Source organism: Homalodisca vitripennis, unplaced genomic scaffold (assembly GCF_021130785.1).
Source record: "Homalodisca vitripennis isolate AUS2020 unplaced genomic scaffold, UT_GWSS_2.1 ScUCBcl_3190;HRSCAF=8552, whole genome shotgun sequence".
Lineage (NCBI taxonomy): Eukaryota > Metazoa > Arthropoda > Insecta > Hemiptera > Cicadellidae > Homalodisca > Homalodisca vitripennis.
In genome coordinates this window covers 1-12,906 of record NW_025779299.1, presented here as the reverse complement: position 1 = coordinate 12,906, position 12,906 = coordinate 1, and the positions used below count along the sequence as shown (strand labels likewise).

Sequence of the window (12,906 nt, the reverse complement as noted above, 5' to 3'; positions counted from 1 at the left end):
TGAGAATCGTTCATAAGATGATATTATTCTTAGAGGAACTGCCTCCATGTCCCATTTTCGACTAAAATGTTGGCGAAAGTGTTCGCTCGAAGAAAATGGGATTTAAGGCTTTCGTGTTGAGTTTTAATAATTCGTTCTGTATGACAATGAACGTTCTTTTGTATAAAGAGTTATTTTCTATTGACCTGTATTGTATCGTGTTCAGAGTAAAAATACAGGTATAATCAACACGAAAATTGCATTTGATCATAAAGTTATGAACACCAAGGAGTTTGGATTCTGGTGTTGTTGAAAGATTTATCCACATATCTGTTTTAGTACTCTAAACGGTCGAGACAAGAATAAACGAAAGAGGTGAATTATAACGCCAATTGCTTGAAGTATTATTATTTAGTTGAAAGTCGTTTGTGAAAACAACAATAAAGAAGTCTCTGAGAAAAACGAACGAGGATGTAGTACAACGACCAAATAAAGTATAACAACTCTTTATTTATTTTCCTTCGTAAATACATAGAATAATTCTGGAAGGACAATCGCTTCGATCGAGGCGCTGTTTTGAAACCTGCTTACGGCCACGTACACGGAGTTGGGACGTGGTCCGGTCAGATCTACACAACACTTGGCGCTCTTCGGCATGGTGTTTCCCTGCATCTGGTATATGTTCTCCGGTACGAACAGTACAAAGGTATGAAGGGTCGTTTTTTCCCGTCATACTGTTTGTGTTTAATCCTGTCCGTAAAACAAAAATCGTGTCAGTCTGTCTGTCGAATTTCCTTAATGTTACTTCTTGAACCCGCTCCACAGAATTGTCGCAAAATCCTATAGAAGTCAATACGACAGTTTCCCCGCTACACAAAAAAGAAGAGGGATCGACAAACCCCGTTAAACTTTGAGGTCATTTTGTACACCATCCCGGCGAAAATTGTCTGGCGTTGGATTGCATCATCCTCGTCAATGTGGTGGTGTCCTTAGAGAACCCGGGCTTCGTAAGCGGGCGGTACCTGGAGCTGAGACTGTGACAGAAGTTGGGAGAGTTCTACAGTGTCCACTGCGTCGGCCTCGATTTGAGCAAATACCCGACACAGTCGTCCGCGGACACGACGTCTCCGCTTAAAAAGTACGTCGAAGGCAGCCGTTGCGAACAGTACGTACTGGTACTGCACGACCGCTACCTACTGAAGTCGGGGGTAGATCTCGTCAACCCAAGTCCCGAATCGCTCATCATGCCATCGTCCATGACAGTTTGGACGGACGAAGAAACGCAGGCGTCAACCTCGTTACGGATCTACAACCACATGGAACCCCTGTTCGAAGAAGCGAGCAGAGAGGCCGAGGTGAACGTTGAACTAATAATGAAATTCGGCCACGCGTACGGAAAGCAGTTGGCACGGTTTATGAGGGAGCATCAGGAGTTTTTTGCGCGGGCCCTGAAGGCGAGCGAACTGTTCGCGTGGATGTGCTTCGGCATCACCTCTGAAGAAGTGTTTCAGTGTAACAAGATAATGGTCACGTCGTACGCCATGGCCAACACCAACCCGGTAAACCCCATCTGTTCGAGCTATCCACTTGCGATAATGATTCGGGCGCAGCCGGCCAACGTAGCCGAACCGCCTCCTCTGCTCATTTATAATGACATTTTTTCAGAAGATTTGACGGGAGACTTCGTTATATAAAAATAGAATTTGTACGGTAACAAGTGTTGTTTTGTAGAAATGCTACTTTCAACGTCCTATCTCTTCGTTGAAAATTGAAATTTCTTTTGCAAGATCGTCTAACACTTCCAAACCGTTTGCCCAGTCTGTGAGCTACAACTGAAGTTATTATGAATTTCTCACATAAAACTAACTCTGGTGGGAAGCCTCTTAAAGCGTTAAAGCCAGTTAAACGTTAAACAGTTTCGTGAATACTCCACGAGCGTGCTCACGCCTTTGTTACTAAAGATCTTCACGTCGACATACAGAAAAAGGAAATTATCGTGCAGGACACTGTGGCTTTTCTGCCAACCACACACTTTCTCTATAAAATATTTAGTTTTGCCAACTGTTAGTTACAATTCTCATCTTTTACAAAAAAATTAAGAGATGTTAAAACAGCTTTAGCAGGAATACACGTTAAGGGTTTTGTGTTTAGTTTTACTATATTATATATGTTAATAAATGTTCCTTTGTATAAATTGTATTTTCTTGACCTGGGTGTTGTTCTCCTTACAATTCTCTGCTCTGTGCAATACTGGTCACATCAACACAAAAAGTATAACTGGAGGGTTTATTTCATTCAACTATAACTTTACCCTTTTGTTGCCAACCACATGGAACCCCTGTTCGAAGAAGCGAGCAGAGAGGCCGAGGTGAACGTTGAACTAATAATGAAATTTGGCCAACAATAAAGAAGTCTCCGAGAAAAACTTTTAACTCTTATGTATTTTTTAACTAACTTCACTCTGACTTTTACTATACACAAAATCCACATTTTATTATAATTTTATTTACATTTCCCAATAAACATTTATCTCACCTATCTTCCTTTTATAATATACTTTATTATTGGATTATTTATACTTCCTGCCAATCCAATATTTGTATACTTTCTTCATAGTAGATATGAATCTGGGGTTCCTAGGACACTTTTGGAGCCAACCGAAATTCAATGTAAAATCGTGTTAAATGTACCATAAACAAATCTAAGAAGTCTAACAGGAAATCACGAATGGAAAATAACCGAATCTTTATCTGTTTTACTGTTTATTGTAGGCTTCTAATTTCTTAAGCTGTTTTAATGAACAAAATCAAGAAATCTTAATGAAAATTCTTTATTCTACAAAGTTAATTGTAACACAGTTTTCATCTTTAATAGTCTTCTTTCCAGTATCAATCAAGTGTAATTTTTCATTTTTGTTCAATTCTTTACTCTTTTTTTCATCCAAAACATTCAAAAATCTGTTCGGCAAGTGTACTTTACAATCTTCCAACTCGGCAATTATTGTCATCCGAAATTTATCTTTCATTTTCTCCAAATTCAAAATTTTATATTTCTTTTTTTCTTTTAATTCCATTAATTTCTTATATTCTTTGAACTTTAAATCACCAACCTTATTCAACTCTTTCAAGAACTCCATTTAATACGAAAAAATACAAGAGTACTTCTACAAAACAAATTGGGTAAATTATACACTTTTAAAGTGGAAAAATTGACATTATGCCACCAAAAAACACAAAAACCATATTTTGACCCTAAAATCTGTGATTTTGACGAGGCTCTAGGACTGGCGTCTCCTTCTTTACTAAAACAACTCTCCCTTCCTTCCTTTCATTCAAGACTTTCTTCTCTATTCTCTTTTCAAACACTAGCAAGTAAGAAGAGAGGAAAGAGTTTTCAAAGAGTGTTAAAGAAGAGAGGAAGAGCTCTCTCCTTTCTTTAAAAAGGTCTCTAAAACTCCTTTTAAACTCGTTTACCAGAGAAGAAAGGTCTTCCAAAGTCTTTAGCCTTTCAACCTGCTTCGTCCCTTTTGTTTTTATCTCTATTAAACTGTCATAATAGCCTTTATAAGCAGTAAAGTCATGTTCCAAAGAGAGGTCCATCTGTACTTTGAAGCCTTTTGAGAACAAACTTCGTTCTCTTTTATCACTGTTCCTTCTTCTGGCAAGAAACGGACATCTCCGATACTCTTGAGCAATTCTAGAAACTTTTTCACTTTAGGGACCGTCTTTTCCACGTTGGCCGAGGTCAAGCGGCGTGTGTCTGAAGGAAGGATGTTTGCTTCCTTCTTTTTCAAGTTGCTAAAAAGGATGTCTGCCAAGATGATAGTTTCCACTGTTTCGTTCTCTTTCACTACAGTTATAAAAAAGTCAATCTTCTGGTCAGTTAGATTCTTTTGAATGTAGAAAAAGAGGAGCTTCTTCTTTATTTCTGCTCTGAGCTCTTCCCTTGGGAGAACATTGTAGTTGTTTTTAATAAACTCTACAGTTTCTTCTATTTTCTTGAAATCGAACATTTAAATCCCGAAAAGGTTTAAAAAAGTCTATATTTAAATAAAACCAGGTAACATGGCCAAACCCAAGACAAAGCACCAACCACTCTCAGACAGTTCAAGCTCAGAAGACGAAGCTCCTCTGAAGCCTGAAAAATCCCCTAAATCAGTTGTCTTCAGCTTCTTCGGAGGAAGATACAGAAGAGGAAGGCCAGGCAAACGTAGATGTAAAGCCCGAAGTGGAAGATGAAAGTGATAAAGATCTCGAAGGTATTTTGAAAACTGAAGTGAAAGAGGAGGGTAAAGAGTCTAAAAAGACGAAAGTCAAGTTTTCTACTCTCTTTCTGGAAATCTCGGACGAAGAGCAGAAAGACCTTTTGAGCTCTCTTGCCAAAATCCGAAAAGAATACCTTAAAGAAAACAAACATAGTACTTCCCTTTTACTAGAGTTTAACGCGGCCGTTACTAACGGAGAGATCACCAAGGCCTATGTCGAAAATCTAAAGAATGCTGTAGAAAAATATAAGCAAATTATCAACACAATTACCTACTTTGTCATTCTGCTCCGAGACGTGGACGAGTGAACATCTCTACTAGAGCGACATCGACCACGGAAGAAGATGGAAGAAGAGGGATCTGTCCCGGCAGTCCCAGTTGGCGGAACGGTTTACCAGAACCTCTGGCGACACTACTGGTGTCCCGCGCGGCTTACCAAGCGGGCCCTAGCGCTGTCTGCCCAAAAGGCCTTTTAAAAGGCCATTCCACCGCTGGACGACCCAGCAACACCTTTCCACCCGGGACGGGGATCAGGGCCCAGGTGAAGTCGGGATTACCCCCGAAAGCTGCCAGGGTGCAGCGGCCAGAGGCCAGGGAAACCTGTGCCGGTCAAAGGCCCAAAAAGGCCTTTTTAAAGGCCGCCTTACTGCACCGGACTTGTGCCCCAGCTGCCCAGCTGGTTCAACCCAGCGAATGTATACCACCCGGGACAGGTGAACAGAGCCCGGGTGAAGTCCGGAATTTACCGGAGACCTGTAAATGTGCGAAGTGCCAGGTGAGCCCGCACCGGTCAGCCGACCGGGCCGCGGGATCCCAGCATTGCACTGCTGCTCAGGCCAGCACTAACATTCCACCCGGGACATGTCAGGGCCCGGGTGAAGTCGGGACTACCCCCGAGAGCTGCCATGGCGCGGCCACCAAGTGACAGGGGAACCCATGCCGGTCGGAAGCCCAAAAGTGCCTTTCTAAAGGCCACCTGACACTACCGGGGACTTCTGCTCCAGTGCCCAGCTGATGGTTCCGGTGCCTACTGAGACATCAAGCCGATCTGCCACGGGCCTGCGGAAGCGGCAAACGGCTCCAGCCCCGACACTCCCGCCGAAGAACCGACGGAGGGACTTCGTGGACGGCCAGGATATGGAGATCGAGAGAGGCCCCCGCATTCCTCCAATCATCCTTGACGTCCCCAAAGGATGGGTCAGCCATGCTGTGACCATCAAACAGCTGGTTGGGGGTGACCTGGAAGCGGTCTGCACCGCACGGACACTGCGGCTGAAGACCAGCACCGTGGCCCACTTCCGTCAACTCCAGAGGTATCTCCAAGAACAGAACCTCAAGTTTCATACCTTCGCCATGACCACCGAGCGCCTCCTCAAGGTGGTCATCAAGGGTCTACCATCCACCCTGTCGCCTGAGGAAGTCACGGAAGCCTTTCATGGAGATTACTTTGGAATCGTGGAGGCCAAGCTTCTCAAAACAAGTCGAGGAAAACCGACCAGCCTGTGGCTTGTTACAATCCGCGGAGGCGACGGACTTCGCCCTCCAACTGACGTCTACAGTGTCAGATCACTCTTTTACTGTAGACTGGAGGTCTGGAAATACACCAGACCTAGTGGACCCGTTCAATGCCACCGCTGCCAAGGATTTGGACACGGCTCCAGTCACTGCCATCGAGAACTTCGCTCTGTCCGCTGCGGTGATGGCCATCCTTCAAGCCTCTGCCTAAAGGAATCTTCAACTCCGGCGAGATGCTGCAACTGTGGAGAGGCTCATGCGGCAAACTACAGGGGTTGTTCAAGCTACAAAAGTGAGAGACAGCTCTCCTATTCTGCCGCTTCAAAGAGGACACGGAGGCCTGAACCTTCCAGGGCTGAGCCTCCTAAGCCTCGGGAAGTTCCTGCCTCTGCCCCTGCTGTCCCTGTGGATGACATCACAGAGCCCTCCACTGACAGCCGAGAAGACGATGACTTCGAGGTGGTTCGACGTCGCCGACACCGACCTGCTCGTAAGCCGGAAAATCGGGGAGCTCGTCCTGCCGCGAAAACCTCCATCTCCGAGCCGCGAGAGGACCCTATACGACCTGAGAGCCCGAGGAATGAAACCGTACCAGCCCCTGTGAGGCCTGAGAGGAGATCAGCCCTACCCAGGCCCACTCCGAAACCTCGCGTGGAACTGCCAAAGATGGCTGCTAGTGCTGAACCTCAAGCCCAGCCGCCCACACAAAACAACACGCCGACCGCTCAGCCTGCTGCCCGTCTTCCTGAGGATCTCAAGGCAGGAATAGAACAGTTTCTCTCCCAGCTGACCCACCATGCATGGGTAAGCTAAGAGTTGTCAGCTGGAACGCCGACGGGCTGGCAGAAAAGCGGCTGGAACTCAGCCAACTACTGACGGAAATGGATGTGGACGTCGCTCTTCTTCAGGAGACCCACTTCAGGACGACAGACCGCTTCAGCATCCCCAACTACCTGGTGTAACGCACCGATTTCCAAAGAGAAGATAGAGTTGGGAGGCGCTCTCTTGCAAATCACAACTGCTAAAGATATTCGAGGAGCCATGTAAAGGGAAACTTTCGAAACAGTTCTCCCGAAACTAACAATCTACAACTCTCTAATACATTTCCACCGTTTCTGTCGTTAACAAAAGAGGAAGGGGAGACCTTTTCCCTATAAGACTATTACGAGTATTACAGTTTTAAAAAGTCTTAAATGTGGAAGAAAGCCTTTAAAACTATTAAAGTGAAAAGAATCTCTTTCTCATTATACTAAAGTCAATATCCCTTTTCCCTGGGGACATGAGGATTAAAAAGAAGCCAAGAGTTTTTATAATAGAGAACGAAGTGGTCTACTCTTTCACAGAACCCCTCACCCACCAACCCCTCACCCACGGAGGTCAATGAACCACCTTACCCTCCACCCCCTCACCCATGGAGGTCAATGACCCCCTTTTACCCGGTCATGACCGTCAAGGTTATTCGATGACTTTGACTTCAAGGTTTTCCGATGACCTTGACCTTGACATCCAAGGTCACCCGATGGCCTTGACATTCAAGGATTTTTTTACTAAGGTCAAAAAATCAGAGTTGCATGATTACGTTGAGTTTTGTATGGTGTAATACTTATGACTTACAGATGGTTAACAGGAGATTTGAGGGATTTTTCTCTCATTGAGGGATATTATTTTTTTTTACCCGACGTCCGTATCATGTTTATGACGTTTAAATGATGATATTAATGTAAACTTTCTTATCTAAGGGAAATTGAGAGATATTTTTGAGTATTTTTGAGTGGTACTATTGATATTATAAAGTAGTACAACAAGACATGCATCATGCTGTAATGACTGATCATTAATATTAATAATGCGTAAAAGTCCAGTGTGATTAAGCCACGCGCAACTTTGTTGCAACAGTTTTGTTGCGGAAAATGTAGTGTAATTAAGCCACGCGCAGTGCAAGTGTGTTGCAACAGCATACTAATAATTGTTTATCCACTATGGTAATGTATTTGATAAATAAACTTCCTTATGAGCTGAAACTTTTAATTTTACTGTACGGTACTTACCATTTGAAAGTTTGAAACTAATAGAATGCGATTATTGTTGGCAATTGTATAGTAAAGGAATTAATCTGAATAAGAAAATATTGAATTTTGATTGGAAAGCTAGTTATTTTTTGTACAATATAAAAATAAAAGAGTAAATGTAAAACAGTATAAGTAAAATAATTGTGGTACTGTGGATAAGTGGCTGGAGCAAGGACAGGAAGAGAGAGAGAGAGAGAGAGCGCACGAGCTTACGTCATACTTTTAGCTTTTATAAACAGTCCAGCAAGATGATTAGCGCCAGTGTCTGACTTGTTAGCAAGATTCCAAGCTATCGACACTCATATACAGGTGGGTGATATGTTTTGGTTTATTTGTTTCTTTATTTTAAATTAAAGTTAATTAAATTGTTGAATATTAGTTGTAAGCAGAGCCCTAAACAATAAAGATTTATAGATTTAACATTTCATGCATCTAGATTGTATTTAGGTCAGATCAAAAGCTTTTGTCCACAATGTTTTAAGAATGCTGTAAATTAATATTAATTTAAGAAATGCGAACCTAAAAATCCAGGACAACCTAATGAATTATTTTTAATGGTGCTAAAAAGTAAAAAATCAATTTGAAAACAAAATTGAAATTTAATTTTTGTTTAATCACTAATATACTTGTTTCTGGTTAAAATATAGTTTTTTCTCTCATTCATGTTTATTATAATTATTACATGTATTGATTGTAATGGATTTGTCATCTGAAAATTTACACTAAATCTAATATTATTTTAATGAATTTTAAGAAACCCGAATTTAATTTGAACAACATATGATTTTATACAAATATAGCTTTTCATATTACTATTATATTTTTAAATGCTGTTTTAGCAATGGAGTCGCAGATTGTGGATTTAACATCAAATTCGTCATGATCACAGAACGCGTCAATACTAAGGCAGCTACTCACGCAGCCACAACAACAACAACCTTTGAAAAGTGAACAAGATCGCCAGCAGCAACCATCAACAACACCATCTCAATCTTCAATTCAACAGCAGCAGCAACAGTCTTCATCTCGTACGGTACAATCGCTTTTAACTGTACTTACGCTATCACAAATAATAGAAAATCTATATATGATAGGGTTTAGGAGTCTGGATACCTGGCTGCAACTGGTTGGATAACTCCAAAAATAAAAAAACATTATCATGAGTCCTGTTGCCATTCAACTTTTGTAGATTTTCCAAAATTTATGCGATACATTATTAAATTACTACATGATTTCTGATGATCTATCTCAGGATAAACAAATTCATTATTTACTTGAAGAACAAAATTGTGAAAATCTAATGTCTATTTTTGAATCTGTAATTAAAAAACATTGTTCAATGAGTTTTCCTTTGAATCTTATTCAAAGAGTACAAGATATTGGACGGAACAAATTAATTTAATTAGTACAGGGTGTTAAAAAATTGAAAATGATAAGTTTAAAAAATTCTAATCAAAAAGGAACCAAACAGTTTAAAAAGCTGTTTCATTTAGATCATCATCATCATCTGATTCTGAATATGATGATAATTATAATGATGACTTTGCTAAATTATTCAGTCTAAAAAAACAAAAGTAAGTCTGTTTTTATATGTCAACAACTAAAATATCAATGCGAGAATGAAAGGAAAAAAATAACTACTCCAGGTGAAACTGGAACACATTTGGTAAACATTGAAATCACAGACGTCAAAGATTAAAAAAATGTAAGAACGAAAAAATGTATTGGCAAAAAGTATCAAAAAAGGTTATTTTCTACTTAATACGAAAGACAATCAATCAGATCAAAAAATGTTAGACTCAATGAATTCAATTTTAACAACCGTAGGGCAAAATATGTTAAAAATAGAAAATGTGAAACAAGATTGTATATCTTATGAAAAAAATGATGGCTTTGTTAAATAGGATACGAAAAAAATGGGTTTGTTAAATAACATAATACTTAATTTAAATGTAAAATGTATTCTTTTTTTAGATTTAAAAGTCATTCTTCTGAATGAAAATGATTTCCACCTGAAAAATGTGCATTAAACGCAGCCGGATTTGATTTGCGGAATGGGGAGAACATAGTTGTCCGAAAATGGGATAGAAAACTAGTTAAAACTAATATAGCTTTAGTTTTACCAACTGGTTGTTATGGTCGTATAGCACCTAGATCAGGTCTAGCATTAAAACATGGCATATACGTATAAAATAATTGTGGTTTATATGAATATATACATCTATATGTATGGTAATAGAATTGGAAAAAAGTTTTTAAGTTATTTAGATAATGTTATTACTAAAAAAGATGAAATAGATATATATCTCAGAAAAAATATAGGTATGTTTATAACATAGCAAAAAAATGAATACCGAAGTTAATCTAACATTAAAAATAATAAACAACTTTTATGAAAATAATAATACAATATCTTTTGTTGTTCCTTTGTTTTATAATTTAAAAAATCATATTTAATTAATTCTTCATAATTTGCAATTAATAAAGATATATAAAATCTTATTAAATCAAATCTAATTGAGGTGATTTCATAGTAATATATAATTTATCAATATGTTCTTCTGTTGAATCATTTATCATATTAACTGAATATAATTTCAAAACACTTTTTGTACAATCAAATTCTGTCTTAAAATAGAATTTTCCATTTTTATTCTTTTTTAATTTTTTAGTTATATCTTTCTTTATAATATTTTTATTCAAAAATATTTTATCTGCTTTTATATTTGTTATTTTATAAGAAATATTATTTTTAGTAACATATTTTTTTATCATATTCTAAATTCTTACTAAATACTTTATAACTAATATTATATTTTTCATTATTTATTTCAGTTCCTATAATATCTAATACAGAAGGATTTTCAGTAAGATATTTATGACATCCACTTACATATCTTGTTTTAAATAATTTTAAACATGATGGAATAGCTACATGAACATAAACTACACCATCTCCTACAGAATAATCATAAATAGGTGAATAAGTAGTTTTAATATTACCAATTTTAAGTTTTGTACACATTTTTTCATTAGAATCTATCCCTATAATTATTGTATATTCTATTGGTGAAGTTATATGATTTTGTTTTAATTCTATACTTTCTATTGTTTTTCTAAAATCTATACCTCTTGAAAATAAATTTACAAATATATTATTATTTAATAAAAAAGATACTATTTCATCATGACAGATTTTTTCATTATTTAATTCATGTGAAATTTAATTCATTAACGAAGTTAATAATTCAAAAATATTTTTAATAATATTAGCATTTATTATTTCCTTTATATCATCTTTATCAAAAAACATATGATCATGCTTCCTATAATATATTCGAATGCTTTAAAACATCCTTTAAAAGGAGTTCCTATTGTTGTAACTTTTAATATATTTAATTTTTCTATTTCATTAGAATATGTATCATGATTTAATAAAATATATGTTAATAATCCTCCTAAACTAGTATAACCAATAAAAACATATTTTTATCTTGTAAATCTAACTTAATCAATTGATTAAAAAAATCATCAACTATATTCATTATATTATTTCTTCAAACATAATAATAAATATAATAATCAGAAGATAGACGTTTTATTAATTCTATAAGTTCAGAATTTTTTGTTGATGGTGTAACTGTAAGATTTTTATCTCCTAATTTTAACATTTGTTTAAATAAAAAACTTTTATCATTTTCATCTTTACTTTCAAATATATTTTTAATAACTCTTATTACATTATCTATAATTATTTCTTTATTTTTATTTAATCTCAAATTGTTTCATTACCTTTCATTAAATTTGATGACAATAAACCAGGAACATATATTATAAAATTTTTATTATTCATTATTAATTTATATTTAAAACATAATTTAAGATAAACTTAAAACAAATCTTTTCTTTTGTCATCTTTAGATAAGTTTGAATATATATAAAATTTTTTTTATTAATTTATAACTAATATTATATTTTTCATTATTTATTTCAGTTCCTATAATATCTAATACAGAAGGATTTTATATTATATTACAAAAATTATATTATTTTCTTTGTATCATATTTTTATATTCTTCGTAACAACTTAAAGTAAGTTTGTTAAAATATAAATTTTGTTTATCAATATAATTATAATAACAAGCTGTTATGAATAATAATATAAAATATTCATCATTTATATATTTATTATACTTATATTGTATAATGTAAAAATATTGTTGATTAATATTTTCATTTTCTTTAAAAGTAATATTATATTTAGTACTTGTAGAAATATTTTAAATTTTATATAAAGTTCTGGAAGTATCATGTGGATCATTACGTATTTCATTTTCAATATTAGTTGTTTCAAATGTTTCTGAATTAAAGATTTTTTTTGTAAATAAAACATTGGTTTGGACTTTCTTTTACGATGTGGCTAAGTATCGGCAACCTCTCCAAAAATTGGGAATCTGATATTGCATTACACACATCCTATAGTTTTTTTCCCACAAGGAGTGTGGGAAATACGCTCTAAAATAATAAATTGTAGAAAAGTTAGTCGTTACAAGGAACACGTGAAAAAGATTGTTGAAAATTTATGGATGATTGGGTTTCGAAGTTTGGATAGTTGGGAACAATTGTTTAGTCAACTTAAAAATCAAAACACATTTGCATGAACGCTATAGCATTACAATTGCTACAATTAGTTAGTCAACTTAAAAAATCAAAAGACATTTGCATGAACCCTATAGCAGTACAATTGCTATTTATTTTCCAAAATTTATGTGATTCATTGACTAAATATTTCCTACTAGAAAATAATGACTTATCTGCAGATAAACTGGTTTATTATTTATTAGAAGAGCACACGTATGACATGTTATTAAGCATTTTTGATGATGTATTAAAAATGTTACTAATGTTTCGTTTCCACTAAACATTGTACAAAAAATTCAAGATATTGGAAGAAGTAGATTAATAGAATTAGAAGGTAATACTGAACAAAAAGAGAGTAAAAAAGTGAGAAAAGGAGTTAAAAGACCAAAAAGTTATTATTGATCAGATTCAGAACAGCTAAACTTTGATGATGAGGAT

At 36.2% G+C, this 12,906-nt stretch overlaps 1 protein-coding gene across 1 annotated transcript; it reads left to right on the top strand.

Annotated features, from left to right (window-relative positions):
- Positions 1-6,424: 6,424 nt before the first annotated feature.
- Positions 6,425-8,860, top strand: LOC124372431 (putative uncharacterized protein DDB_G0294196; the record flags this gene model as incomplete). Its single annotated transcript, XM_046830830.1, has 3 exons — positions 6,425-6,562; positions 7,102-7,212; positions 8,717-8,860. Coding segments are annotated over exons 1-3 (393 nt in total), but the record flags the coding sequence as incomplete, so codon positions are not given.
- Between the last annotated feature and the right edge of the window lie 4,046 nt (positions 8,861-12,906).